General features: G+C 50.1%; 3 protein-coding genes across 3 annotated transcripts; all 3 read left to right on the top strand.

Moving 5' to 3' along the window:
• Nucleotides 1–4,897: 4,897 nt before the first annotated feature.
• On the top strand, nucleotides 4,898–9,790 carry EMH_0048240 (kinesin motor domain-containing protein, putative; the record flags this gene model as incomplete). The annotated part of the gene is made up of 2 exons (XM_013499898.1): nucleotides 4,898–6,298; nucleotides 6,509–9,790. 2 exons carry the CDS (start codon nucleotides 4,898–4,900, stop codon nucleotides 9,788–9,790), a joined length of 4,683 nt encoding a protein of 1,560 aa, XP_013355352.1.
• Nucleotides 9,791–12,059: 2,269 nt separating this feature from the next.
• EMH_0048130 (Hsp20/alpha crystallin domain-containing protein, putative) lies at nucleotides 12,060–14,264 on the top strand (the record flags this gene model as incomplete). Its single annotated transcript, XM_013499897.1, has 6 exons — nucleotides 12,060–12,071; nucleotides 12,424–12,570; nucleotides 12,703–12,801; nucleotides 13,223–13,451; nucleotides 13,859–13,948; nucleotides 14,176–14,264. The coding sequence occupies 6 exons, from the start codon at nucleotides 12,060–12,062 to the stop codon at nucleotides 14,262–14,264; spliced, it is 666 nt and encodes a 221-aa protein (XP_013355351.1).
• A 3,224-nt stretch (nucleotides 14,265–17,488) lies between these two features.
• Nucleotides 17,489–25,243, top strand: EMH_0048020 (uncharacterized protein; the record flags this gene model as incomplete). The annotated part of the gene is made up of 19 exons (XM_013499896.1): nucleotides 17,489–17,982; nucleotides 18,203–18,384; nucleotides 18,579–19,084; nucleotides 19,325–19,474; nucleotides 19,674–19,777; nucleotides 20,181–20,299; nucleotides 20,498–20,647; nucleotides 20,802–20,995; nucleotides 21,297–21,374; nucleotides 21,668–21,728; nucleotides 21,945–22,031; nucleotides 22,230–22,310; nucleotides 22,575–22,652; nucleotides 22,809–22,864; nucleotides 23,055–23,105; nucleotides 23,375–23,406; nucleotides 23,506–23,590; nucleotides 23,952–24,047; nucleotides 24,179–25,243. The coding sequence occupies 19 exons, from the start codon at nucleotides 17,489–17,491 to the stop codon at nucleotides 25,241–25,243; spliced, it is 3,669 nt and encodes a 1,222-aa protein (XP_013355350.1).
• Between the last annotated feature and the right edge of the window lie 2,668 nt (nucleotides 25,244–27,911).

Here is a 27,911-nt window from a genome sequence, read left to right as displayed (position 1 = left end):
GCTGTGTTTATGTAGTTAAATTATAATTTTTTATTTAAATGTTATTACTAATATCTAAGTTTGTTTAAAATATTTACTCTTTTTCCTTTGTTGTACACCACGAGCCGCCGCAGACCGCACAGCACCGGCGGTGAACAGCGGGCTGTGCTCAGTATCCTATGTGAAACGAACTGGATGCAAACTCTACATCGATATATATATCCTATTACGAGTTAAATATTAAAATAACAGTATTTAAAACATATTAAATTCCATATATTTTGAAAAAGGAAAGTCTAGAATCATAAATATAATTCTTGTGTCTGCTGTGAGACACAGTCTCAACCAGTGCACAGCGGCCCTTCGCTGTTACTGCGCTTGGACCCTAAGCTAACAGAACAAAGTGCATACACTGCATATATGTATTTAAACCCACTATTCTATAAAACCTATTAATTATTAAAATACATTCGAGTTCATGTTATCTTCCTTATGCGAAACCCCAGAAGTACAGAACTGATCCTGACCCTAGTTCAGTGCCCGAATTGTAGTTACTCTCAGCCTCACACCCAGCCCCCCAAGCCGGTGGCGGCTGGTGAGCACTCCGATTCTATTATAAATCTTCTCTATGAAAAGATGTCATAATTCCTGATATATTCTATATTATTTAATCCTTTTTATTATACTAGGCCTCTACAGGCCGCACAGAGGAGCTGTTGTAGTGCCCGTGCACTACAGCATCAGCCTCACAGCCAGTCCCCCCCATCCTTGGGCGGCTGCTGATCATTCTTGGCTTGGTTTATTTTATTTTATTTTAACTTTCTATTTAAAGTAATATAATTTGTCTCTATAATTATTGTATTTGTTCTCTTACAGCTATCTATTTCTCTGAAAGCTCCACTTGAGCCCCAGTGTAGCGCCTGAGCATAACCGGCGGTCCTCTCCATCTGTCAACACCAGTAGCACACAAAGCAGCAGCAGCAGCTTTATAAGCAGCAGCAGCAGCAGCAGCAGTTTCATAACCAGCAGCAGTAGCACTCTTCTCATCCTTAGCAGCCGCAGCAGCAGCAGGAGGAGCGGCAGCAGCAGCAGCAGCAGCAGCAACAGCCTGAGGATCAACAGCAGGAACTAGAAACTAGGATGTCTGTCTTAGCCCCTTCTCGCTTAGCTGCTGATGCATCTCCTCTCTCCATCCCTGCACATGTTTCCGTTCGTCTCCGCCCCCCCAGTGTATCTGCAGCTGTTGGGGGCCCCCTGTATTCTACTTTATCTGAAAATTGTATTTCAGTTGCACAGCCACCAACAGCAGCAGAAATAAATACAACTCCTGATGACTCCTCTTCCACTTCTTCTACATCTTTTCGTGTCAGCGGCAAGTGAGTAGAAAAAAAATATACACAAAACCCTAAACCCTAAACCCTAAACCCTTAACCCTCACTCTAACACTCTATAAACAACTTACGCCAGCAGCAGCTTCTTCTTCGGCTCACCCTAAACCCTAACTGCATGCATATTTATTTGTGTATATTTGCATATGCATATTTGTATACGCACGTTTATACAGCTATACATATATATATATATATATATATATATATATATATATATATATATATATATATATATATATATATATATAATTGTATATATATACATATATGTGTGTGTTTTGTTGTTAGGGTTTTTGATGCTAACGCGGCTAATACGGAGGTCTATGTAAACACCCTTCAGCCTCTTGTCCTTTCAGCAACAGAAGTGAGGTTCAAACCCTAAACCCTAAACCCTAAACCCTAAACCCTAAACCCTAAACCCTCAACTGTTCGTCTTACGAACAAGTCTACTGCGCAACCCCCCCCTTGGCCCTCCAGATGAATACCGCAGTAGCAGAAGCAGCAGCGGCAGCAGCAGCGGCAGCAGTAACAGCAGCAGCAGCGGTACTGGTGCTGCTGCTGTTACTGCTACTGCTGCTGCTGCTGCTACTGCTGCTGCTGCTGCTACTGCTGCTGCTGTTGCCACTAATATTGCTGCTGGTGCTGCTTTTCCTACTCCAACTACTCCTACTACTGCTACTACTACTACTACTGCTGTTACCGTTGCTGCTGCTACTACTACTACTGCTGCTGCTGCTGCTAATGCTGCTGCTGCTGCTGCTGCTGCTGTTGTGTGTTTGCGTTATATATAGGGTGTAAGTAGTTTGGTGATAGCGTATGGTTCTTCTGGTAGCGGTAAATCCCATTCTCTCTTCGGCTCTGTTCAGTCTCCTGGTTTAGTTTTCTCTGCTCTTGCTGATATTTTTTCTCATCTTTCCTCCTACAACAACCCCACCTCTTCATCTATTAAACCTATACCCTCAGCCGTTACTAACGCTCCTTGGACGGGGGCCCCCTTGGGGGCCCCCCCTCACTCCTTCGCAAACGGCCTCACCAACACACCGCACGGGGGCCCCCAAACTGGGGGCCCCCCTGGGCGCCCCTCTGTGGATAGGGGCCCTTCAGGGGGCCCCTCTGGGGCCCCTCATACGGAGCCCCCTGGGGGCCCCTTAGAGAACCCTTCTGGGGGGCCCCGCGGGGCCCCCTCAAGGGGCCCTGGTGCGTGCCCGTGTGCGCGGTTGGGTGTATTGGGTTGTGAATTTAGTGTGAGGATTTGTTGTTTAGAGATTCGAGGTGAAGAAGTTGGGGATTTGTTGGTGGGGTGTGAGGGGCCCTTCTGGCCTGGGGAGAGATTGCCTCCTGTTTGTATACTAAGAGGAGAAAAAGAAATAAAAAAAAATAAAAAAGAAAATAATAATGAATTTAAACAAGTTGATGTTGCCACACTTGAAGATGCTGTTCAGATTGTGGCCAGGTAAGCAAAACCCTAAACCCTAAACCCTAATATACACCCTAAAACCCTAGTGAAACCCTAAACCCTAAGCCATAAAATGATATAAACACAGATATAAACATACACTGGAAAAATACAGAGAGAGAGAGAATCAACAGGAGACAACAAGTACCACAACAGGAGAGGAGACACAATACTCTCTCCTTTCGTTGAGGGTTTAGGGTTTAAGCAGAATGGAGGTATACTACTGCTTCTAACGTACACAAACCGAGGGTTTCTGTATTTAGGGTTTAGGGTTTAGGGTTTAGGGTTTAGGGTTTGTGTGGTTGTGAATCAGAGCTGCAGCATTCAAGAAGGCAAGAGACAGTCTCCTCGGCAGTGAGGGGACAAACTGTTTCCTTCGTCTGTCTATAGAGCGAGCGTGTTGTCTCTCCTGCCCCCAGCACGCACCTGCTGCTGCTGCTGCTGCTGCTGCTGCAGCTGCAGCAGCAGCAGCAGCAGCAGATGCAGCAGCAAAAGGGGCAATGCAAGCACACGAAAAGAGAAAAACAAATACTGCTGCTGTAAAGGATACAATCACAATCCTAAAAGGAGATATTACTTTCTTTGAGGCTGCTAGCGTGGAGACGCTCCTCAACCGACCCCTAGGTTTGTTTTCTTTCTTATTTAGTTCTTGTATTCTTTTCTTCTGTTTTACTTGGTTTTGTATGTACACAGTGGTCTGCAGCAGCAGCAACACCTGCAGCAGCAGATAGTACAACAGCAGCAGCAGCAGCAGTAGCAGCAGCACTGCAGCAGCAGCATGCGCAACAGCATATGTACTAGCCGCAGTACCTGAAGGTTTAGGATTTGCAGCAGGGCCATCCTGACAAGCAGCAGCAGCAGCAGCAGCAGCAGTAGCAGTAGCAGCAGCAATAGGATGCGTTGATATGTTGGGTGTTTGTGTTGCTGCTGTTTCTATAGGGATTGGCGTTAATAGAAGTTTATTTTATATGACGGAGAGTCTGATGCGTCTATCTCAATCTGCTGCTTCTGTGGATGAGTTTGATTGGGGGGCCTCAGCAGCAACCAGGCTGCTGCAGGGTACACTTGGGGGCCCCTGTATGCTGCTGCTGCTGGTGACCCTCAACCCCTCTTCTGATGCTCTTGCTGCTTCTCTTGCTGTTCTTCGTCTTGCAGAAGCAGCCTCAAATATACGCACACAAATACAAAGACAATTTATACACCCCAAAAAGTAAATGTGCATAGAAACACACAAACATACTGCTTGGCCTGCTTCTGCTGTTGCTGGGCTTGCTGCTGCTAAAGAGCCTCCTGATGCTGCTGCTGAGCTTGCTGCTGCTGCTGCTAAGCTTGCTGCTGCTGCTGAGCCTGCTGCTGCTGCTGCTGAGCCTGCTGCTGCTGCTGGTGAGCCTGCTGCTGCTGCTACTGAGCCTGCTGCTGCTGGTGCCACGTAACCCGTAAACCCTTTCCTGTGTGTTAGGTCCCGGCTGTTTGCTCTCCACCGCTCTAAACCCTAAACCCAAAACCCTAAACCCTAAAAATCCGCGTAATGCTTAAACCCTTTTCTGTGTGTCAGGTCTCGGCTGTTTGCTCTCCACCGCTCGGTGCTGCGCGAGAGCGAAGCACTTTTCTTCGGTCTATCTTTGTTGAGGAGACAGCAGCAGCAGCAGCAGCAGCAATTGCTGCTGAAGCTCCAGAGGCGAAGAGAATGGTGGCTCCCAACTACAGAAGAGAGATTGCGGGCTGTTGGAGAAATGCGAGAGAGACTGAGACAACTCCAGGCCAAGGCAAGCGACGCAGGGTCTAGGGTTGAGGGTTTAGGGTTTAGGGTTTAGGGTCTAGGTTTGACGGCTTGTGGTTTGGGTTATAAGATTTGGTGTTCCGGGTTATTTGCACAAGGGAGGATTTAGGGTTTAGGGTTCAGGGTTTACGATTTTGTGCATAGAGTCTACGCATTATGGTCTATGGTTGAGCGTTTAGGGTTTAGGGTTTAGGGTTTAGGGTTTGTGGGTGTTTGTGTGTGCAGATTCTATTGGGGGGTGATGAGAATTGGCGTGTGCTTGAGGGTTCTCGCGTAGTTCGTTTATGCAGAATGTTGGAATGTTTATACAGCAGCAGCGACTTGATGCGACTTATATTTTCTGAAGAAACTCCTTCAGACGGCCAAACACCACTTGGGGGGCCCCCAGAGGGGGCCCCCCCCCCAACTAAACCAAAACGGAAACCCTTAATCATCCCCCCTCTCTCCCTCAAAACAAAAGAAAAACCCGTCCACTTCACCCCAATTGCTGAGGTGCCTGTACACCTCAGCGAATCTTTAATACTTGCAACGCAAAAAGCAGCAGCAGCAACTGAAAAGGCAACATCACCTGCAGCAAGAGCAACAACAGCAGCAAGAGCAGCAGCAGCAGCAGCAGCAAAGGACGACCCCATTAACCTCACAGCCCTTCTCTTCGCCAGGGATATAGAAGAAGAGTCTCCATACAATCACGAGAGGCCCCTGTACCCTGACGAGGGGCCCCCGTACTCTCATCAGGGGCCCCCCAACGTTGAAGAGGGGCCCCCGTACCCTCGAGACGGCTACTATTCTGCTGCTGTTCGCCATTTGTTCAGCAATGAACAGCAGGGGAGCCTCTCTTCCGATCTACAGACACCAGAAACACAACCAAACGGAACAGGGGGGCCCCCCAGCACCAACGGGGGGGGGGCCCACGACGAATTCCATCCCTATCGCGGTGGGGGCCCCGGCCTTCTGAACCCTACCACCATTGCTGATACAGCGACAGGATCAGCAGAAGCAGCAGCAACAGAAGCAGCAGCAGCAGCTGCTGCTGCTGCTGCAGCAGATGGGTACAGGGGGACTAAATTAGGCGCAGTGTTTGGTATCGATACACCAGGAGGGGGGCCCCACACGCCGCAGCTAACTGCTGGGGGGCCCCCATCTCCCCTGAGTGTTTCGGATGTATTTGCGGTGGGACAACGAGATGTATCTCCTGTTGCAACGCCTCTTGCTGCAGATGCTGCAGATGCAGAAGAAGGAGAAGAAGAAGAGATAGATGAAAGGGATGAAGAGACACCGCGCCACAGACTCTTCTTTAAGGTCCAACTGAAGCTGAAGGCTGAGCCGCCTCTCCTCCGGGGGCCCCCAACGCAGCAGCAGCAGCAGCAGCAGCAGCAGCAGCAGAAGCTAACTGTATACTGCAATGAAGAAGAACAGGAAAAGAGACAACAGAAAGCAAATATATTCACCCCCCGTTTCAGCACAAGTGTGGAGGGGATCGGAGACGATCCCCTCGAGGCGGCGCCCAGAGGCGTCCCCGCAGCAGCAACACTCACCAGCAGCAACAGCAGCAGCAACAACGGCAGCAACAACAACAGCAGCAGCAGCAGCAGTAAATCTTATGATAGGAAAGAGAACAGCAAAGGCCACCGACAGCAAAGACAAACAGAAGAAAGCAGAAAACAATTAATGAGAGAAGCAAATGACCTCCGGGTTAGTTGTCTCCTTGGGGCCCCAAAACTTCAACAACATCACCCGTGCATGCGTGCATGCATGCATGCATGCATGGGCCTGCTGCTTCTTATCTAGATATCTAACGCAGATAACATAGAGTCCAGCTGCTACTTCTGCTGCTGTGGCGGCGGCTCGTGCTGCTGCTGTTACCGCTGCTGCTGCTACTGCTGCTGTTGCTGCTGTGTACAGAACGAGGTGATGAGCCTCATCCAGGAGAGCCCATCTGAGAAGCCTTGGGGGGCCCCCCGCTTCGGCATGTCTCCTTCCTCGAGGGGGGCCCCCATCTCTTCACCTCCCCTTGTCTTAACTCCCTCACACAGCAGCAGTGAGGCCGAGGGGGCCCCCCGTGTGTCTCCCAGCAACAGACGATCCCGCGAGGGTACTTCTGGGGGGCCCCCCAACTCTACAGCCAGGGGGGCCCCGCAGCAGCACTGCGGGCAAGGTGGATGGAACAGAGAAGGAGAAGGGGGCCCAGAGGGTCCGCGGAGCGTTTCTTGTGGGGGAGGGGCCCCTGCATGCAACTTGTACTGTGTGCATGCACACCTACCCCTTTCTCCTACCAACGCTCTTTCCCCCTGCTGGGTGTCTCCACCTCACCAGGGGGCCCCCCAGCAGCAGCAGACGTACCTTCAGCTCACCGAAATGCCCTGCGCTGCCCCTCCAATCCCCTGGGGCCCCCCAGTCAATACCCCTACAAGGGCGGAGGGGCCCCGCTGCAGTCATTGCATGCACATGGGGGCCGCTGAACAGCAGCAGACAGCTGGAGCTGCTCGCGCACAGAGTGCCCCGGGGGCCCCCAGGGGGCCCCCAAAGATACCTCCATTGACGGATGCTGACCGCCAGCTGCCGCACTTTAGGGCGTCGAAAGGGGGGGCTTCCTGGGAGGTCCCTGTGCCGGTTGGTGCTGCTGCTGCTCGTGCTGAAGCAGCAGAAGCATCAGCAGCAGCAGCAGGAGAAGGGAAAGGCAGCAGCAGTTTCTGTTTGCCGGAGGAGCCACGGAGACGCTTCAGGCCCGCAGACACCAAAAGCGATCTGCTGCTGCAGAGCTCCTTAAGGCCCTGGACGAGGAGGGGACGGTCCCCTACTTCTGTCTCTGTCTCTGTTGCCTCACATAGCAGCAAACCAGGGGCCCCGAGGGACACAGCAGCTCAGACTAGAACAGCACAGAGCGAGATCAGGCGCCCTTCTGCTCCAGTGAGGGGCCCCCATGGAGAGACGTGGGCAACTCGTACACAGCAACCTGCAGATACACCCCAACCTGGAAACTCCATACAAGCCCCGCGTACACTTCAAACTATGCATACCCGCTCCCAGATGCCAGGGCCCCACCCTGTCTATACACCCCAACTTGGGGGCCCCGTAGGACCCTTCAGGGCCCCTGTCTTTATCCCCACTACTGCAAGGACCTCACGGGGGTCCGGGGGGCCCCAGGGGTACGAGCTGCAGTTCAAGGGCCAGGCAATCCTGTTGAGTGGCAGCAGAGAGAGCAGCAGTTCTTCTGGGGGCCCCCCATCCTGCCTGAGCTCTTGCGCTCCCACTGAAAGAGGAGAAAGAAGGGACCGAGAAGCCGTGCAAAGGGGGAGTCTCTGCAGTAGCACGCAGCATGTGGCACCAACTGCTGCTGCAGCACCTGGTGCTGCAGCCACTGCTGCTGCAGCAAACATTCCACAGGTCCCTCGCGAAGTGCAGCAGCAACATCCCCAGCACGAGCAGCAGCAGCAGCACGGGCTACAACAGCAAGGACACATGCAGCAGCAACTACCGCAGCAGCAGCAACTACCGCAGCAGCAGCAACTGCAGCTCCACCAGCAGCAACAGCAAGGGCAGCAGCAGCCGCAGCACGTCCAGCAGCAGCACGTCCAGCAGCAGCAGCAGCAGCACGTCCAGCAGCAGCAGCAACAGCACGCCCAGCAGCAGCAGCAGCAGCAGATGCAGCAGCAGCAGCACGGGCAGCAGCAACAGCAGCAGCGCGTGCAGCAGCAGCAGCAGCAATACGTCCAGCAGCAGCAGCAGCCCGTCCAGCAGCAGCAGCAGCAGCAGCACGCGCAGCAGCAGCAAACTGGGCCAGGAATGCAAGACGACAGAACTCCTGGGACTTCGGCCCCCCCCTCTGTTGTGGGCGGATCGTTGCCTGCACACAGCAGCACGTCTGAGTCCCTCCGATCTGCTGCTGCTGCTGCTGCTTCGAGTAACCTTCATGCTGCCCCTCCTACCTCTGCAGCCCCTCCACAGGGGGCCCTTGGGGCCCCTGGATCGCAGGGGCCCCCCGGATCACAGGGGGCACCCGGACAGCGGGGGCCCCCGAACTATCCCCACGCAGGGGATATCGCATCTCATGGTGTTGCAGGCGGATTTGGGGGCCCCTATAGAGGTGGGCCTCCTCATGGGAACCCCACCATTCATCAAGAGGTCCCTCAGGGGCCCCCGCGGCCTGCAGCTCACCCTACAGCATCGCATATTCGGGGGCCTCCCTGCAGTGCCCCCCCCAGTAACAGTTGCATGGGTCCCGCGGGGGCCTCCTTTGGTTCCTCTCACAGCTACCCTGTATCTTGGGGCCCCGGCTGCGTCGACGGTGCAACTCGTTGGATTATGGGGGCCCCTGGAGCCCCCGGGGCCCATGGAGGGGGCCCCCTGCAGTCTGCTTTGCCTGCGCGAATTGTAAATATCGTCAAGAGGACTCGTGATGGGATCGCTACAGACTTTGCTTTGGGCGGCGAGAAGACGAGGACTGTATACCCCCCTGAGCAACCCCTCAACATACCGTTGGGTGCAGCAGGCCCTGGGCCCCGGGCCCAAGCAGGGACTTATCTATCGTATGTAAGGAGTGTAGGGGCAGAAGGTGGAGGAGCTTCTGCTGCAGCAACTGATGCAGCAGCGGCAGCAGCAGCAGCAGCAAACCCGTACGCATCGCATCCACCCGTCTCTGCCTGGGAATCTCCCAATACTTTACTACCAGGGCAGGTATTGGTTAAGCCTGCCGTCTATCCAGGGGGCCCCCAAGGAGGAGGGGCCCACCAAGCCACCTCGCGTCCTCCGGGCCCCTCTGACTACTATGCCTACCCTTCAACTCCGTCTGCCTGGGGCCCCCAGCGGCTCCACATGACCCAAGGGGCACCCCAACTAGCTACCCCAGCGGGGCCCCCTAGGGGCCCCCCTAGGGCTGGGCGGAGCTGTTCTGTCGGTCCTCCTCATGGATCTGTTCGTGGGTCAACGGAAGTACGGAGCAGCAGCGCCGGACCTGCAGCAGCAGCAGAAGCAGCCGCAGCAGCAGCTGCTGCTGCGGGTGGTGATTGGCAGTTACAACCTATGGCACGCACTGTAAGCCTGGACGAAGATGGAGATGCGAATTGTTTTGATGATTGTTTAGCATTGCTGAATGCCAGAGTCGGCCGCTTCTATAGGAGGAGGCCCCAGCTGCCCCCAGGACAAACCCTTTCGGCGGCCCCCCCATGCCCCTTTAGGAGGAGGTAAGAAACTGCTGCTACTGCTGCTACTGCTGCTGCTGCTGCTACTGCTGCTGCTGCTGCTACTAATTCTAGTGCTACTGCTGCTGCTATTTATGCAGCTAATGCTGCTGCTGGTACTGCTGCTGCTGTTGCTGATGCTACTATTGCTGGTGGTACTGCTGCTGCTGGTACTGCTGTTGGTGCCGCTGCTGTTGGTAACGTTGCTACTGGTGCTGCTGCTGGGGTTTGCTGTTGCCGCCGTTGTTGAGGAGCGGCTGCTGTTGAATGCTGTTACTGTTGCTGCTGCTTCTGCTGCTACACAGTGCTGCATTCCCGGTCGCCGCTGCGGGTATTGCAGTTGCTGCTGCTTCTTTTGTTGCTGCAGGAGTGGTTTTCAGCTCTTGCTCGTTACCATGTCTCTGTTGTTGTTTTAATTGTTTTAGGAGAAGTGTCTCGCGAGCTGGCACCCCCACTGCTGCTGCTGCTACCAGGGCCCCATCAAAGGCGGGGGGCCCCGGCGGGGCCCCACGTAGCTGCGAGCTGAAGGTTTCTTGCGGTGTAGGGTCACGCCGAGAATGAGTTTAAAGGGTTTAGTGTTTACGGTTTAGGGTTTAGGGTTTGCTATGTAAACCATAAAAGTGTTGTCGTTTGTCTATCAACTAGAAGCGAGCTGAGATAGACTATAGCAATGCTTTCAGGAGATGAACGACTACTCTACTGTAACTACGGTTTAGGGTTTAAGAACTTGTGCGTAAGCCTTGTGTTTTGGAGAGAGGGGTTCAGTTCAGCCATAACGAGCTCATAGGCTGGGCGATTAACATACGCCGCATGTTGTTGGCGGCCTTAGATTGTAAACCCTAAAAGACTGAAGCGCTTTCTGGCCTCTTTCTGCTTCTTGCACGAAATACTTATGGAGGGTTTAGGGTTTAAGGGTTAGGCCGGAGGGTTTAGGGTTTAAGGGTTAGACCTTAGGGCGTAGGGTTTAGGCTCTTCTTCTGTCGTCGCATTTATTTACATTGTTTTCGCTATTGCGCGTAGACGAATGAGTTCACAATGCCTTCCAGCTAGTTGCTGTTGAAGTTGCACCAGCACCAGCAGTAGCTGCAGTATCAACAGTAGCAGCAGCAGCAAGAGCAGCAGAGGGATGCCAGAGTGAGCATCAGTCTCCCATGGTTCAAACCATGGGGAGAGCAAGCAGCAAAACTTCACCTATGCTGTTCATGTCTAGCTCACCAGACCGTGTGTGTGCATAAGGAGTAATGAGCACGCATAAGAAACTGAATACTTCATAAACATGAGTGCATTGACAGAATGAATGCTTATGAGCGAGGATTCGTAGGTTTTGTTGATACATAAGGGTTATATGAGCACTGTTAGCATATGGGAGAAACTGCAGTTTTTCTGAATACAGGGAGGAACCCAGTCGCCCAGGTAAACATCCCCAACCCCTCCGGCGAAGCGGCGTATTGGATGAACTAATGGAAAACAATAAGCAGAAAACTGCAAAGTTTATGTTTCAATAACTTTAATTTACTTTTCGAGTTCGGACCTTCTGGTGGGTGACCACTGGGATGCCGGGTCCGCGCCGCCCAACTGCTGGCGCAGATACGCCTATGAAAAGAAGCAACGAAAGTCAATTTATAAATTTCAAAAGTTATGTATTAATATCTTCTACAATTCAACACGGACTTCAGTCTGTTGCTCCCCTTTACAGGAAAACAAAAGATGCAGTATCTCGCGAGACCCGCAGGACGCGGTTATGCGCCCACACACGCACGTGTGGAAAACAAACGGAAATGTATCCACTAATTATATATGCCCCTGGTATTAAAAGTAAAGTACTTACGTTAATCTAATTAAAATTAAATGAAAGAGTATTCATATTTGCCTCCTGTTGGTCCTCCAACCGGAAACCAAACACCGTAATAAGAAGCAAGTAAGGAGAGCCACTGGAGGGTATCGCTGCTCGTGAGTTGCGTATTTCTGTATGAGTCTAGAATTTAAACTAAAACTTCACTTTTGTTTCTGTATATCATCAAGAGGAAAGGAATAAAGATGTGAGCAAAAGCGTAAAGAGCGGCTGCGTTGCCACCCGTGCAAGCATGAGGTGCTCCCCCCCTGCAGCACACAGAAGCAAAAGCAGCAGCAGCAGCAGCGACACCAACATGCATATTAAGCATTTAATATATTGGTGAATTTCTTGTTGCCTTCTAGAACATTCCTTTTGTAAAATTGACTCTTTCAAGAGAAGAGCTCCTTGTTGTCGTTTCGACCTCAGTTCCTACTTCGTTGCAATGTCTGAGAAGGTGAGGATGTCACGCGATGTATTTATTGAATATTTTTATTTTTTTTCCGCTTAATACGGAATAAATATGTGTTTATTGGGCGAGATTCTCAAGAGAAGGTAGTGTCTGAACAGGAGGTTACGGGGAGGCCAGCAGCTGGACCCTGTGAGGCTGTGGTTTAGTGTTTACGATTGAGGGTTTAGGGTTTAGCGTGCCCCGGTGTTGCTTTTGCGTTGGAGTTCTGTCTTGCCCTTGGGAATATCCTGAGGAACTGCAGCTCGCGTATCGTGCTTGGCGTTGTCTTGAGGTTTAGGGTTTAGGGTTTAGGGTTTAGCCCTTTGTTGTTGTTGTGGGGTGGGCGTGATGGTCTCAGCAGGCGGAATCTCGCGACTCAACACAGACTTCTTCTTCAGGCCCTCAGACGTACGGTACAGTCGAAGAGCTTAAGAAATATATTGAAAGCACCAGGGAGAAACTCATGAACGACCCCCGCACGAAGCAAATGATTGATTCAGGAGAGGTATTTCACAGGCACTCGCAGCCCTCAACACCTCGCCCAGTCACAGGGTACTACAACCTGTGGCTTAGTGTTTACAGTTTAGGGTTTAGGGTTTAGGGTTTAGGGTTTACTGTTTGAGATTCCTGCATGCAGGCAACGTGGGACGAGGTGAAGTCGTACTTGAGGGAGCATGCGCCTCAGCGTGTGATCGCCAGCGGCCCCACCACCACAACTTCCACTTACACGTACTCTGTAAGGCTCAAACACCAATTATATCTGCTGCTCTGCAGCTGTATGTACACCTGCACATGAGGATATGCAAACAACGCGCGCATGTGGGGCCTCCAGGGGTTCAGTCCGGCGCCAGAAACAAACGCCAAGGAGCATTTGCATGCGTTGGTGTAGTGTATATCTGTTCATGAGTCTCCCGTGTGGGTCTATCTGTGTATATATATATATATATNTATATATATATATATATGTATATATATGTATTACGGCGCAAGTGTGTATGCGGCTCCAGTGTATATACACTCCGTGTTGTTTTGCCCAAATTTCAAACACTAATGAAATAAGCCATTCGACGTTTGCAGCATCTTTCATCCAGCGGAGCACGATCCTAGGGTTTAGGGTTTGGGGTTTAGGGTTTAGGGTTTATGCTATTTGTGTTCAGGCGGGTTTCTGGTGCCCCGTGACGCAAGGGGGATCCTTTACAGCTGCACCGAATACAGTATTTGAAGTTGCATGCGTTGCGGAAACAACAAAAAAGATAAATTTGAGGCCCCAAGTAGATGTTGTATTCGATGCAAAAGCTAATCAACTTGTTTTTGGTTTCGATCTACCTGGATTCAGAAAAGATGATATTAATGTTGAAATAGAAAACAGATGTCTCAGTGTCTCAGGTCAGCTGCTTCTTCCGTTGCTGCTGCTGCGCTGACCCCTCGATGCTGCTGCAGCAGTGCGGCCGCTGTATAGAGCCGCGCACGAGCGTCTGCTGCTGCCGCTGCTGCTGCTGCTGCTGCTGCTGCTGGTGCTTTTGATGCTTCTGCGGGACTCGTGAAATGCAGTCCCTGCGTTTGCTGCTGCCGTTGCTGCTTTTGTTGCTGCAGCTGCCGACAAATTCATCCATCTGTGTCATCTGTTTGTCGGTGTTTTATGCATACACATGTTGCTATTGTGGTTTAGATTGTATACCTGTATGCTGCTGTATGCATATATTGTGTTTCTGCTGCTCAAACTCCAATAAGCGCTGTTGCTGCTGACGTCGCTATTGCTGTTGCTGTTGTTGCTGCTGCTGCTGCATGCTCAGGGTCTCGCCCGAAGATAAACCTGAAAGAGGTGTACGGAGAGCAAATGAAGTGCTTGGTGGCGGAGAGAAATTTTGGTTTCTTTTGTAGGCGTTTTCAACTCCCCCCCAATGCTATTGATGATACTGTTAGTGCATCAATGCAAGATGGTGTTTTGTTTGTTCGTATATCTACAAGCGAGAAAGCGTCAGGAGATAAAAAGAAAGTTAGCATCGAATAAACATAAAAATATATTAACCCCTTCAAGATAAAGAGAGAGAAGAAGAAGAGGGAAAACAAGGTGCAGCAAATGCAGATACTCCTGCGTGTTGCGGCTGAGAATACCAGCAGTACAACATACGTGGGGACTGGGGTCAGCAGCAGCAGCAACAGCAGCAGCAGCAACAGCAGCAGCAGCAGCAGCAATAGTAAGAATGGAGAGCATGCAGTTTGTGTAGTGCTTGCAGCTAGATGGAGATTAATAACAGCAAGACAGAGTGAGGCGACGCTTCGTATGTTGTGAACATACATGCGAGAAGCCTGAATCCTTGTTAGCTAGAATTTATTACGTTGATACATGCATGCAGTTGCTTGCATGCGTGCATGCGTGCATGCATCATCACTGTTTGCTTGGCTAGATGCATGCATGCATGCATGCATGCATGCGTGCCTGGGCATATGTATCTATAGTCTCCTCAGCAGAGCAACTTTGTCTTCCGTTCTGCTCCTTGTCTTCTTTTCTAGAGCTCATATAAACACCCCCACTCCCGCATCGGCGTGAGTGTGTGTTGTGTGTAGTTGTGAAGGCGCATATATGCTAATTTGTTATTTATATAATTATATAATTATATATAATATATAAAGTACATACACAATATGAATGTTTTTCTCGGTGGTTGGAGGAGAAGTTAATATTTGTTGTATTTCTCCCCGCTTCCACCGTTTATTATTATAATTCTTGTTGTGCGTTGAAAAAGCAGAATGGAAAACAAAGTTGTAGGGTGATGAAACAGCAGTGATCTACATCTATATATATATATATATATATATATATATATATATATATATATATATATATATATATATATATATACGCACTCTGTAGTAATATAGATGAATATCATAACGAGCGTAGTTTCACCATCATACAGAGAAGAGAGTGTATGCAGTTGGCGCTCACTGCAGAGTACGTATATATCCTTGGAGAAAGCAGATACCTCCCTGTGACAGGGCACAGAGCTGCAGCATTAGGCTCAGAGGCACATACATGAAGCTGCACGACACAACAGTACAAACATGTGCACGAAGTGAGTTGCATACAAAGCAAACACCGACACCAGGTCAATGAACACATACACGTGAACCTTAATAATAATAGTACCTGAAGTGAGACACGAAGACCATAGCTAGTAAAGCCCCAGAAACTAAGTTAATAGATAGGAGTGAATATGTGAACAGCGCTGGCAGGACGTGCAGGAAACCAGAATACCATAGTGATCTTATCAGCCAGCAGAGTAGCGACACTACTCACAAGCATTGTGAGAAAACGAAAAAGTAAAAACGCGAATTATGATGAGATAGTGAAAAACTAGTAACACGGACCCAAGTGGTAACTACCGCATAAATAGGGATAGTTGCAGCAGAGTTATTGAGGATAAGCAAAAGCGTTACCGATGATGAGTACAGAAATAGTAAACGAAACTGAAGCTGAATAGTGACATTAAATGTCAGAATGAAGTGCTATATGTAATCTCAAGCAACAGAGTAGTATCGGTGATACGTACGCCACATATCGTGATGCATATGAATAACAAAGGACTGTGAATCGATCAATACGAACAGTCCAATATATAAGCCGAGAGTAGGCGCGAAGACGCCTGTAGATAGTTGAAAGAGAAAACTTGAAGAACAAACGCACGCACCGCAACAAAGCAGAACAACAAAAGGCTCTAAAAGGCGAGCACAACACACAACCAGCAGCAAAGAACAGCATACCGCAATAAAGCACATCCGTTCCTACTCCTAGAAGTGCTCAGATATCTGCAATCAGCAACCACCAAGAGACAGCACAACCCAGCGTAGCAGAACCCAGCAGAACAGATACCAACACAGTCCTGAGACTGAAGCGAACCAATATGTATCCGATATGTAGAGTAGTTTTTTCTTTTTTTTTTCCTTCTCTACTATGTAGAGTAGGGTTTGCACACCTTCTGGGTATCAACTGTTGCTCAACTGGTAGGAAGGCCGGCTAGGCGGCAATGGAGAAAACCCTACTACCCCAACACCGTGGAACAACTCAATACTGATGCAGTATAGACTATAGAAGAAGAGTGGAGAGAAGAGGATACAGAAACATCATGAAATAGGGGAGCGGTTTCAGTTCGGGAAAGGGGGAAGCTGTGGTGCGCAAGCGCTACCATCGATCTCTATAGGTTAACTGTTCAGAAAAAAAACGTAAAAAGCGTCGTATATTGATTTATACGGAAACTAGAGCGCACAAAACAATGTACGCATACATAGAGGTGAATGAGGCATCAAAGGAAGCCTCGTTGAAGCTTCGTTGTGCTTATACGGTTTGCATTGCCAGCCGCAGCGAGCTGCGCTGCAGCTGCAGTTCGTGTGCCCCCTACCCCCGATACCCAGGCCATGAGCTGAATGCTCAGGATGCCGGGGGGCAGGGAGAGAGGATCAGCTAACTTAGGAGGATTTCTACTTTACCTTCATTGTTTAGTTCTTAAGGCCTGAAGCTCGTTATACACACGAGACAGCATGAGGTGAGCTGCAGCTACTGATATAAGACAGCCTCACACGCATTCACAACAGAGCTTTCTTTGTTTCTGTAGACTACTGGACTTTGTAGGCAGCTTGTAAGCAAATACAAATGCTGAACAACAAGACTCTAGGGGGACAAGAGCCAACCCTGAACCCTAAACCCCTAAACGCTAAACCCTAGTCTCGAGAATCGTGTCGATGTTTTGTATTCATTTGTATTTGCTTGTACGCAGACTACCGAGGCCACGTAAATTTTCATGTGTTATATTTGGGGTTATGTTACGAGGATGCTCAAGCAGGTGAGTTTCGGTGTCTGTATACCTGAGACAAACGCAACAAATAGGAGGATGAATGAGAAGCCATATCTTTGATCTAGTTGATAATATATATATCTATTTAATTTATATTTTATATTGTTATTCCACAGAACAACCCCTCACCTGTGTCCTGCTAGCACCGCCGCATGCGAAGTCCATCGGCCGCAGCGTCGGGGGCCCTCCGTCACTCTGCGCATCCCTAAACCCTAAACCCTAAACCCTAAACCCTAATTTCGGAAATTAGGTTATTGTTTTATGTTTTTCTCCCTCTGTTATTATTCAGGGGATGACTTGTCGCGCTCACATCCCTTCTCTCTGGGGTTTGTTTACACCGCCTTCGTCTTTAGGTATCTTTATACTTTTTATCTAGTTCGTAGGTTGCTTGCAGGTGTATGTACACCTCTGAATGCAGCGGTTTAGGGTTTTCCTGCTGCATAATGTATCTCCTCAAACCCCATAACTAAACTAAATATAACAAAGCGAGAACATATTGAGGCCTCCCCCCTCACCACCAGCGCTGCTGAGGCGGCAGCACCTCTCATCGTAGGTGGCAGGCTAGAGCTCATGGGGGGCCCTCCAGAGGGCTCCTTGGGGGCCCGCTGCTGCCTGCAGCTGCTGCTGCTTCTGCTGCTGCTGCTCTCCCTCCCCAACTGTATCTTCTGTGGTCAACAGCAGCGGGATGCTGCAGAAGACGGGCTAAGAAGGGCTGGTTCCGGTGCTGAAAGAAACTCCGATGCAGCGGCAGCAGCAGCGGATGCTGCTGCTGCTGCTGCTGCAAGTGCTACCCTAGCAGCAGCCGAGCAAACCGCGAAGGCCCAGGTGAACACAAACAGCATCAGCAGCAGCAACAACAGAGACAGCAACAGCAACAGCAGCAGCAAAAACAGCAGCAGGAACAGCAACAAGAGTAGCAGCAACAGCAGCAGCAGCAGCAGCAGCAACGATAGGTTTGCAGAGGCAGCTCTGCCTCTGGGATTCCGCGAGCCTCTATCTTTATTGCCTCAGAAATCAACAGCAGTATTTAATAAACTCGCTGCATGCGCAGACACAGACCCCAGGTGAGAAAACCCTAAACCCTAAACCCTAAACCTTCTTCCTTAGCTCCCCTTTTCCATACGTCTCCTGCCTAGCCCTAGGGCTCAAGGGTTTAGGGTTTAGGGTTTCGTGTCTAGGTTTTGTAGAGCAGCAATTTGTATCTGTTCCGAAGGCCCTTTGTATACGCTGTTGCGTATGGGTTGATTAGGGTTTAGGGTTTAGGGTTTAGGGTTTGTGTGTTAGGTGTCAATACGAACTCTCTGTGTTTTATTTCCTGGGGAGGCCCCCGCTACCAGCCCGCAGCTTGAAGGCGGCGCTGCAGCTGCTCTGGCTTTCAGCCCGAGGGGGGAGCGCAGACGCCCAGTATCTTTTGGGGGTTTTACACCAGAACCTATACTTGCTGCCGAAGGAACCTCCACTTATAGGTGCCCCCAACAAACCCTAAACCCTAAACCCTAAACCCTAAACACACACACACACACACACACACACACACACACACACACACAGGCGCTGGGCTGCAGGAAATACCACCTCTCTTAAACCCTTTCTACACACTTGCACACCCTACGCCTCTCTGGATTATAGTTAAGGGTTTAGGGTTTGTGTGTGTGTACAGAGCTGGATTCTCCTTTACGTGTGGTTGTGGGGCGGGACTATGAGCTGTCTTTCTTTGCTGGGGATCGGGCGATCCCAGCTCCATGGGGCCCCTTAAAAACATTAAAAGCATTTGAATATCATTTACATTCTACAGCAGAAGTAGAGGGGTTCGGGGCGAAACTATGGCAGAGGTTGCAGAGCCATGTTTCTTGGGTTCTAGCGGGGGGCCCCTGGGCTAGGGGGGCCCCCGGGGATACTAACGGAGGGGCCCATGAAGAAGAAGGGGCCCCCAAGACTGTGGCGCAGGCGATGAAGCTGCTGCTGTCTGCACCAGATCTTGCTTTTAATCCCCCTTTACCCCTTGTATATCTACATGCTGCAGCAACTGCACTGCATCCTGCTGCTGCTGCTGCTGTTGCTTGGAAGCAGCAGTTTGCTGCTCTTGATGGGTCTGTGGGGCAGCAGCAGCAAGCTTGTGCTGCTGCTGCCAACAACTATCTTCCTGTTGCTAAGGCAACAGCTGGGGTAAACCCTTCACCTTAAACCACCTCTAAACCCTAAACCCTAAACCCTAAAAAACCTAGACCCTAAGGAGGCACCGAGCGAAATGATTCTATCCGCGTTTCATCTGCAGGCCGTGATGCTGGGGCCCACCAGGGTATAGTGGTTACGATGCATGTTTTAGGGTTGAGGGTTTAGGGTTTGTGTATCGCGAATAAGGGTTTAGGGTTTAGGGTTTTGTGTTTGGGGTTTGTATGGGTGCAGCTGTACGCCTTAGGGATCCCTCAAGCTATTGAAGTGCTGCGGCTGGCCACGGGAACTTTCCCTCTCCAGGGTTCAGAGATTCAGCGGCTCAGCACAGACCCTGAGCAGCTCGCGATGCTGCTGCATGAGGCAGAAGAAGGAAACCTTGCCGTAACCCTAAACCCTAAACCCTAAACCCTAAACCCTTGACAAACCCGAAAACACAAACCCTTAATGCGGCAGCAATAAATACACCAGCCCACGATATGGCAGCTCTAGAAGCAGCTGCAGACATAGGCATATGTTTACGCTGTACAGCACAGGAATTGGGGGTTTAGGGTTTAGGGTTTAGGGTTTGGTGCGTGCTCAGGTACATGCGGCACTGGGCCGGAAATATCTTTTTGGGGTGGACGGATTTCCCCAGAACTTTGCAAAAGCTAGATACCACCTTCTTGCGGCCAGCAAGAGTTGGAAGTAAGGGTTTAGGGTTTAGGGTTTGGGGCGTAGGGTTTAGGTTTTAATGCTGGGGGTTGAGTTATGAGGGTTTAGCGTTTAGGGTTTAGTGTTTAGGGTTGGTTCTACGCGGTCTGAAGTCGCTGAAAGCTGAGCTCAGGAGAGCTTAACAGCTGCAGCTCCAAGCTGGGCAGCAGCACCCGCTGCAGCAGCAGCTGCAGCAGCAGCAGCAGCTGCTGCAGCAGCAGCACCGTGACTAGCACCACCCGAGCACGAGCAGCAGAGACAACACCAGCAACAACGGAAGCAGCTGCTGCACGAACTGCAGAAGTAGCAGGTCCAACAGCAGCAGTGGCAGAAGGATGAGCAGCAGCAGCTGCAGCAGCAGCAACGGGGGATGCCGCGTGTGTGGGTGTGTTTTCAGGGGGGAATCAAAGGGCCTGTTGGGTTATATGTACGCCTTGGGCTTAGGAGTTGAACAAGACCTCAATGAAGCTGCTGAGTGGTTCTTTAGAGGTGCAACAGAAAACGAAGACCCAATAGGTACATATGAAAGCTTAGGTCTAGGGTTTAGGGTTTAGGGTTTAGGGTTTCGGGTTTGAAATATATTTATGTACTGCAGCTGCAAGCCCAAGTGATACAGCGGATGCTCTCGACCCCCTTTCTCTCCAGTCTTTAGGGCTTAGGGTTTAGGGTTTAGGGTTTAGGGTTTAGGGTTTATGGTTTGTGGTGTATGTACAGCTTATAATGGACTGGGTCTTGTGTACTTCTTCGGTACTCCACTTATCGAAGCTTCGCCTGCAATGGCCTTCGAAATGTTCAACAGAAGTGCAACATTAAATTCCCCTGATGGGCAGCTGAACTTGGCTTCTCTCTATCTCACAGGCACAGGTGAAACGCAAACCCTAAACCCTAAACCCTAAACCATGGGTGGTAGATACCGATGGATTTCATGTACGGTGGGGCTAGCGTAGAATCTAGAGTTCAGGGTTTAAACTATAGGGTTTAGGGTTTAGGGTTTAGGGTTTGTTGTGTGTGTTTTCAGGTGTATCGAAATCATTTGTAGAGGCGTTGAAGTGGCTAACCAAGGCCGTACGGGGCGGCAGCACTGGTGCTGCATACGCCCTAGGAACGATGCACCTCTCGGGTTTGGGGGCGGTGAGGGATTGCCCTTTAGCTGTGGGGCTGCTGAAACTCGCTACGGAGAGAGCCCCTTACTTCGCTCACGCGCTGCAGCGGGTACGTATCCTTATTGCTTCAACAGATAGGGTTTATGGTTTAGGGTTTAGGGTATAGCAGCTTGGCTGTTAGGGTTTAGGGATTAAGGTTTTGTGCCGGAAGCCTCATAGTTATTGTTTAGGGTCTAGGGTTTGGGGCTGGTAGGTGACGGTTAGGGTTTACGGTGCACAGCCTTTGAACTATTCAGTTCAGGGCCTGGCTAGGGTTTAAGGTCTAGGGTTTGGAATAAGATATTTAGACTCCAGGGCTTCGGGGTTTAGGGTTTAGGGTTTAGGGTTTAGGATTTGGTTCTTTGTTGCAGGCCCACGCGGCTTACGAGCAAAGCGCATTCGATGAAGCTGCTTTCAACTTTCTTCTTCTTGCAGAGGCGGGCCACGAGGTAAACACTGCCTCAGCAGCACCAGCACCAGCACCAGCATAACCAGCCCCAGCAACAGTAACAGCAGCAAACGCCAACACCAGCAGCCGCAGTACCAGCAACTGCAGCACCAGCAGCAGCGAGAGCATGAGGGGATCTAGCACCAGCTGGCGACGCGTTGGGGGCCCTTTTCCTACACCCGCAGAGCCAGCAGTTGTGCCGTATACTGTTCGTGGTTTGGGGTTTTAGTCTTCAGAGTTGAGGGTTTGGGGTTTAGGGTTTAGGGTTTACTCTGCTTTTGCTGGAACGTGCAGGCGTCGCAAAGCAATTTGGCTTTTTTGTTGGATGCGGGCCTCACGGACATCTTCTTTGATGGTCAGCAGCATTTGTGGTTTTCTGAGGGTTTACTTTCAGATTCTAGGGTTTAGGGTTTAGGGTTTAGGGTTAAGCGTTTCGTGGTTAGGGTCAAGGGTTCAACCCACGCGGCCTTCCCGTTCGTATGACTTATGTATCTCTTATTACAATCTCTGCTGCTGCTTTTTGCTGCTATTCTTGCTGCTGCTGCTGTTGCTGCTGCTGCTGCTGCTGCAGGTAGCCTCCGACGGAAGCGTTTGCATGCACAGAGGTTTTACGAAATGGCAGCGGCTCAGGGGGCCCTGTCTGCGCAACTTAGACTGGGTATGCTCGCTGCGCCAGTGCTTCACGTGCTGCTGCAGTTGCTGCTGTTGTTAGTGCTGCTGCTGCTGTTCTCGGTTTTCTGATTGCATCGTTCGAATCAGCATTTGCTCCTTCATCATTGCAACCTCAACGTGGCCGCTGCTCCCGGGCGCTAGGGTTTAGGGTTTAGGGTTTAGGGTTTATGTTCATGTTTGTCAGGGGACTTTGCGTACTATGGCTACGGTGTTCGGCGACGCAGTTCCACCATGAAGTACTCGAGAGACTTTGTTGATGAGAAGGGTAAGGTTTGTTGCAATCAATCCGAAGCGAAGCGTCTCGTGTCTATGGTTTAGGGTTTAGGGTTTAGGGTTTAGGGTTTAGGTTTGGTGAAGCGGGTTCGGACACTTGTTGTTACAAAAGATAAAACTGGGGGAAGACCGAGCAGAGGGTTTATTCCGGGGTGACGAGGCAGAGGCGGTGAATTGGATTCGTTGATCTAGGGTTTGGGGTTTAGGGTTTAGGGTTTAGGGTTTATATCTCGGGGGTTGGTGTTCTCTCTTGCAGGTGATTCTTTCGACGGTTGGCTGTCTCAGCCCAAGTTCTGGTTAGAAGAAGGGGTTAAGGACTTTGCTGAGGCGGCAGGTAAGGTCTAGGGTTTAGGGTTTAGGGTTTAGGGTTTAGGGCCGTGCAAGTTTGGTTGTTGTCGTTGCAGACATGGAAACACTGGCACTCTCTGGAATCAACCGTTTAGGGTTAAGGGTTTAGGGTTGAGGGTTTAGGGTTTTGCTTCTTGTGCAGCGTTTTATCGTAAAGTTGCGGACTCTGCCACTTGGGGCCCGGCACTGGCGGCTAAGGTATGTTGGCTCGCTGACACGCTAGCTGCAGCAGCAGTTGCAGCAGCCACAGCAACAGCAACAACAGCAGCAGCAGCAGCAACGACAACGGCAGCAGCAGCAACGGCAGCACTACCAACAGAAGCAGCAGCAGCAGCAGCAACAGGAGCAGCAGCACCAGCAGCTGTCGTGCGTTGTGTATGTTCTTTAGGCGAGGTATAACTTGGGGGCAATGCATCTCTTCGGCATCGGAGTGCCGCAGGTAGGGAGTGCCCCTTCAGCCAGCCACAATGCTCTAGCTGTAAACCCTAAACCCTAAACCCTAAACCCTAAACCCTAAACCCCAGATTGTAAATTGAACCAGGGGAGCTAAATTCCAGCTGTCAGGCTTTCTATACTTGGGTGGTGATGATGTTTGTTCTTTTTTTACACAGCAGCGGCGCTGCTAAAGATGAATCGATCAACTTAGGGCTAGGGTTTAGGGTTTAGGGTTTAGGGTTTGCTGTTTATGGTTTGTCCCTGTGTTTCTAGGACTTGTATCTGGCTACTCATCATTTCAAAAGGTAAGCATTTTCCCCCTGTTGAGACAGACAAAGCATTATCTGTATCAAGGGTTTAGGGTTTAGGGTTTAGGGTTTAGGGTTGAGGGTTTGTCTTTTCAGAAGCCTGGAAGCAGACGAACACGCACCAACTGCTCCGGTGTACGCGGGGCTTGCGGCGGTTTATTTGATTGATTTGTTTGAGAGAGTGGGGCCAGCAGAGGTGATGAAAATTTCTCACTTTTACTTAATTAGTTGCAATAGGTTAATAATATATATTAGTATAATAGAAAGTATATCTATATATATATATATATATATATATATATATATATATATATATAATAGGAGGAATGGATATATAATAGAAGATATTGGTATAATAGAAGATATTAATATAATAGAAGCTGTTGACTTATTATAGCAATTACGGTAAAATGAGTGTTTAACAAACTTGTGGGGGAACTGATTGGTTTTTGTTTTTTTTCCTTGGCGTAATTTGTACGTTGCTAGCCTGTAAGGGTTTAGGGTTTAGGGTTTAGGGTTTAAGGTTAGGGTTTGCGTTGCAGGTGCTGCAATCCTTGCTCTTTGAGCCCCGTGTGTTGTTTCTCCTCCTCAACCTCGTTGCGATGGCGGTGCTGCTGGTTCTCCGTGCGGTGTTGCAGGTGAAGTTTAGGGTTTAGGGTTTAAGATGCAGTTGTTTTTTTTTATTGTTTTGCTTGGCTTCCAGGGTCTCTGTTCTTCTTATGCTGAGGCATTAGGGTTTGGGGTTTAGGGTTTGGGGTTTGTGAGCCAGGCACTGAGGAGAGAACGGGGATTAACTGATAGAGCATTCATCCTCGCTGCTCAGAGAGGCCCTGGACAAGCAGCACAAGCGAGGCAGCAGCAGCAGCAGCAGCAACAGCCACAGCAGCAGCTCCAGCAGCGGCAGCTGCACCAGCCGCAAGTTCAGCAGCAACAGCAGCAGCCGGATACGCTACAAGAAAAGCAGCAACAGCAGCAGCAACAGCAGCAGCAACAGCAGCAGCAACAGCAGCAGCAACAGCAGCAGCAACAGCAGCAGCAACAGCAGCAGCAACAGCCCGCTATGCAACTGCAGCAGCAAACGGAGCAGCAACAAGAACAGCAAAAGCAGCAACAACAACAGCCAGATATTCCACGCGAAAGGCAGCAGCAGCAGCAGGAACAGCTTGCTGCTCAACAGCAACGGCAGCAGCAGCAGCCAGCTATGCAACAGCAAGAGCGGCAACAGCAGCAGCATCCAGATATGCAACAGCAACAGCAGCAGCAGCAGCTGGCGCCGAAGAGCACATCTGGGGCCCAGTATGATGATGCTCAGCAGCAAGCAGAGCAGCTGAAACTACAAGGACAGTCTAAAGAAACAGAAAGCAGCAACAGGGGGAATCAAGCAGAGGAACCTCCCACCGCAGACATGGCCGCCCAGCCAAGCAGCAGCAGCAGCAGCAGCAGCAGCAGCAGCAGCAGCAGCAGTAGCAGCAGCAGCACAGTTAGCAACGGTTTAGCAGGGGCGGTGAGTCCCCCTTTGGATGCCAGCAGGTTCGCCATGAACGGCACTGTGGGCAGCGACAACGGCAATAGCAGCAGCAGCAGCAGCAGCAGCAACAACAAAAACGACAACAGCAGCAGCACCAGCAACAAGAGCAGCAGCAACAGTGGCAACAACAACAACAACAGCAGCAGCAGCAGCAATGACAACAGCAGTTGCAACATGGGGAAGGAGGCACCAAGTACGGAGGTTATTGATCCTTCTGCGCCGTGCCCTCAGGCTGAGGGGGCGCCGCGGGCTGAGCCTAGTGGGCCTTGGCTGCAGCGGGACTGGTCTCCTCCTCCTGCCTTCTAGACAACGAAAATATGTGGATTGCTTGCGGGCTGGCTTAGCTGTTAGCTAACTGCTAGCTAGCTCCTAGCTATCTCCTACTTAGTTCTTAGCTAGCTACTATTTAGTTGCTGGCTAGCTGTTAGCTAGCTGGTTCGCTAGCGCTTGATGCGCCTGCAGTGTGCAGCATCCTATGGAGGCCCGGCAGTGGTTTACCTAAACTCTGAGTTTGAGTAAGACTTTTGTTTACCGTTTTTATTGTATCACTTAGATTCTCTCTGTGTAGTTATTATTAGTTTTTTATTATTATGCTCAGTATATACCGAAACCACAAACGATGCATACTTCAGCTACGCCTCTCTCTGCCCAGTGCTTTCGTTTTTTTGTTCTCCACGCGGCGTCCCTTTCATTCTTTTTGAATACGGGTTAAAGAGAATGCCATTAGAGGGTAAAATGAAGGGCAGTTCTCTGTACAATCGAAGACTCCGCCGACAAAAAATATCTCACATAATAATAAATAGTAAAATAGTGATACGCTGAGACGGCAGCACTGTGGATGTGGATGTGCTCGTTATATTCATCTTCTTTCCTTGTAAATGCATCGACAATAACCAGAACAAAAAAGTAGAGGGGAAGTAAAACAAAGCAAAAAGAAAAAGTAGACAAGCCGGGTTAGGGGTAGATACTTCATGCTGCTGCTAGTGCTACTTAGCTTATCTGCAGCGGGAAGCCCACAGCAACAAACCTGGTAGGTACTGCCGTGCTCTGACCGTCGATGTGGCGTTGCCTGTTGCTCTCATTCGACGACGCGAACACAATTGAATGAGGAGTTTTCACTGGAAATATAAATTTGAATTCGCTCTTTGAAGCGTCATAGTGGCAACTCATCTCCGCTCAATTACAACAAAGAAATTGCACCACTCGCTTATCGCGGACTCCATCTATTGAAATATTGAAAACTCACTGCTGCCTCTGTGGCGAAATGCATGAGCAAACTAGTTAGCGCCGTAGCAAGAAGAGAGAATATCTTTCTCTGCGCTACAGGAAATGTGGAAGGGTACTTGCAAGTTTGACCTGTGTACACGGCGTGGGCCGAATACTAACGCTAGACTAAAACAAATACCATTAGCATTAGGCGATTATGCACTTGTGAGTTAGCGATGTAAATTTATTTCTACGGGATGTGCTCCTACCGGTATCGAATGCTTCATGTTGCAATTTCCTTGAAATCTAACCAAGCATGCATAACTGACACGTTGCGACCTGAATATAATGGTTCATGCACAGGATTAGCTAGTGCATTTCAATTAATTTCTCAATTCTTTTGGTGTACAGGCGGAAACATTTCTTATCAATCCACGAGTGGATAGCGGCTACAGGTTGTAAGGAAGGAATACGCAAAGGGATGATTGCTCGGTGTAAATCCTCCGCCTAAACTGACGGAAATCGTGAGCAACAGAAAAATCAAAATACTTCAGAAAATACTTCCCAGAGAGCATCTGATCTCATCTCCCATCCCCAAAGCTTCCTGATCCCTGCAGCACCTTGACCTCGGCTGGCGCCGAGGAGAGGCAGCCTATAATGTGTTGGAGCAGACGTCTAAAACTCTGGCTGCAAGACATTGCCACCTGCGTGCTTACCTGAACTATCTTTCTATGTATACTCGAAGGTCGTAGATTGCCGTGAAACCCGCCTCTTGCGCTCAATAGCCAACCTAAACGCAAGTAGAGGTACATTCGCTAACCTAACGGGTGCTTGCATTTCTCCGTCGATCCTGCAGTGGCTCGGCAGTACTTTGGTGTTTTCCCTTTCTCTTCTTCTTCGGGCAGTAGAACCACTCCTCTTTACCATAGAGGACGCATATTCTCTTGCAAACGCAGAGAAATGCGCTCTCCCGTTCATTCCCGGCACTCTATTCGGGCAGGACGACGGTTGCCTACTGTTATTAGTGTAAATATCGTGTGCTCAGGGTATCTGAAGTGGACATTCGTTATCTGTGTATAGCGTCGTCCCAGTTTGCACTCCCCATTCCAACGCTACATTAGGAGGGCGCTGTACTGACTTCTTATTTTGAGTCCAAGCGTAGCAAGTTCATTGCTACGCTTGGGATGATGTTAGTCCGTGTATGCCTAATTCAGCGCAGGTGAAGGGCCTGCGCGCTTATCAACTGTCTAGAGTGTTAGCGCAAGCAGAAAAGGGGGTTGTAGCGCCAGTTGCAGCAAGGTGCGTTAGAGTTCATGATCGGACGCCTCCTCTCCACACCAGCTGCAGGAGGTTCTGATACTGTGCGCAGGCCGCCTGCGCGCTTGAAGGGGTGGTCATCTGCCTTCTTTACACTTACCGTAGCGGCTCATCTCACTTGTAACTCGTAGTCCATTTGGCGCATTGGGGGGTCTTCGAAGCTAAGGTACTGCGTTCGATTCGCGCTACCTACTTATTCCTTCACTTATAGGTATAGGGTTCGATTCTAGCCGTTACGGCTTAGCATGCTCAAATTATAGGTGCGCTGGCAGCTGCAATAGTGTACAAAGGCAAGTCAGGCAGCAAGGTACAGGCGAAAGCGCGTCGAGCGAAAAGTCGTGGATAGCTATACGACAGCTTTCCTATCTCTCCGCCTCGCTTCCACTTGCCACGGGATTCGAATTGTTGTGAAACCACACTCGGGTATGGAACTAACATTCCCGGTGGGTGT

This window comes from Eimeria mitis, genomic scaffold (assembly GCF_000499745.2).
Source record: "Eimeria mitis Houghton genomic scaffold, Emh_scaff48, whole genome shotgun sequence".
NCBI lineage: Eukaryota > Apicomplexa > Conoidasida > Eucoccidiorida > Eimeriidae > Eimeria > Eimeria mitis.
This window is presented reverse-complemented; position numbering and strand designations above follow the sequence as displayed.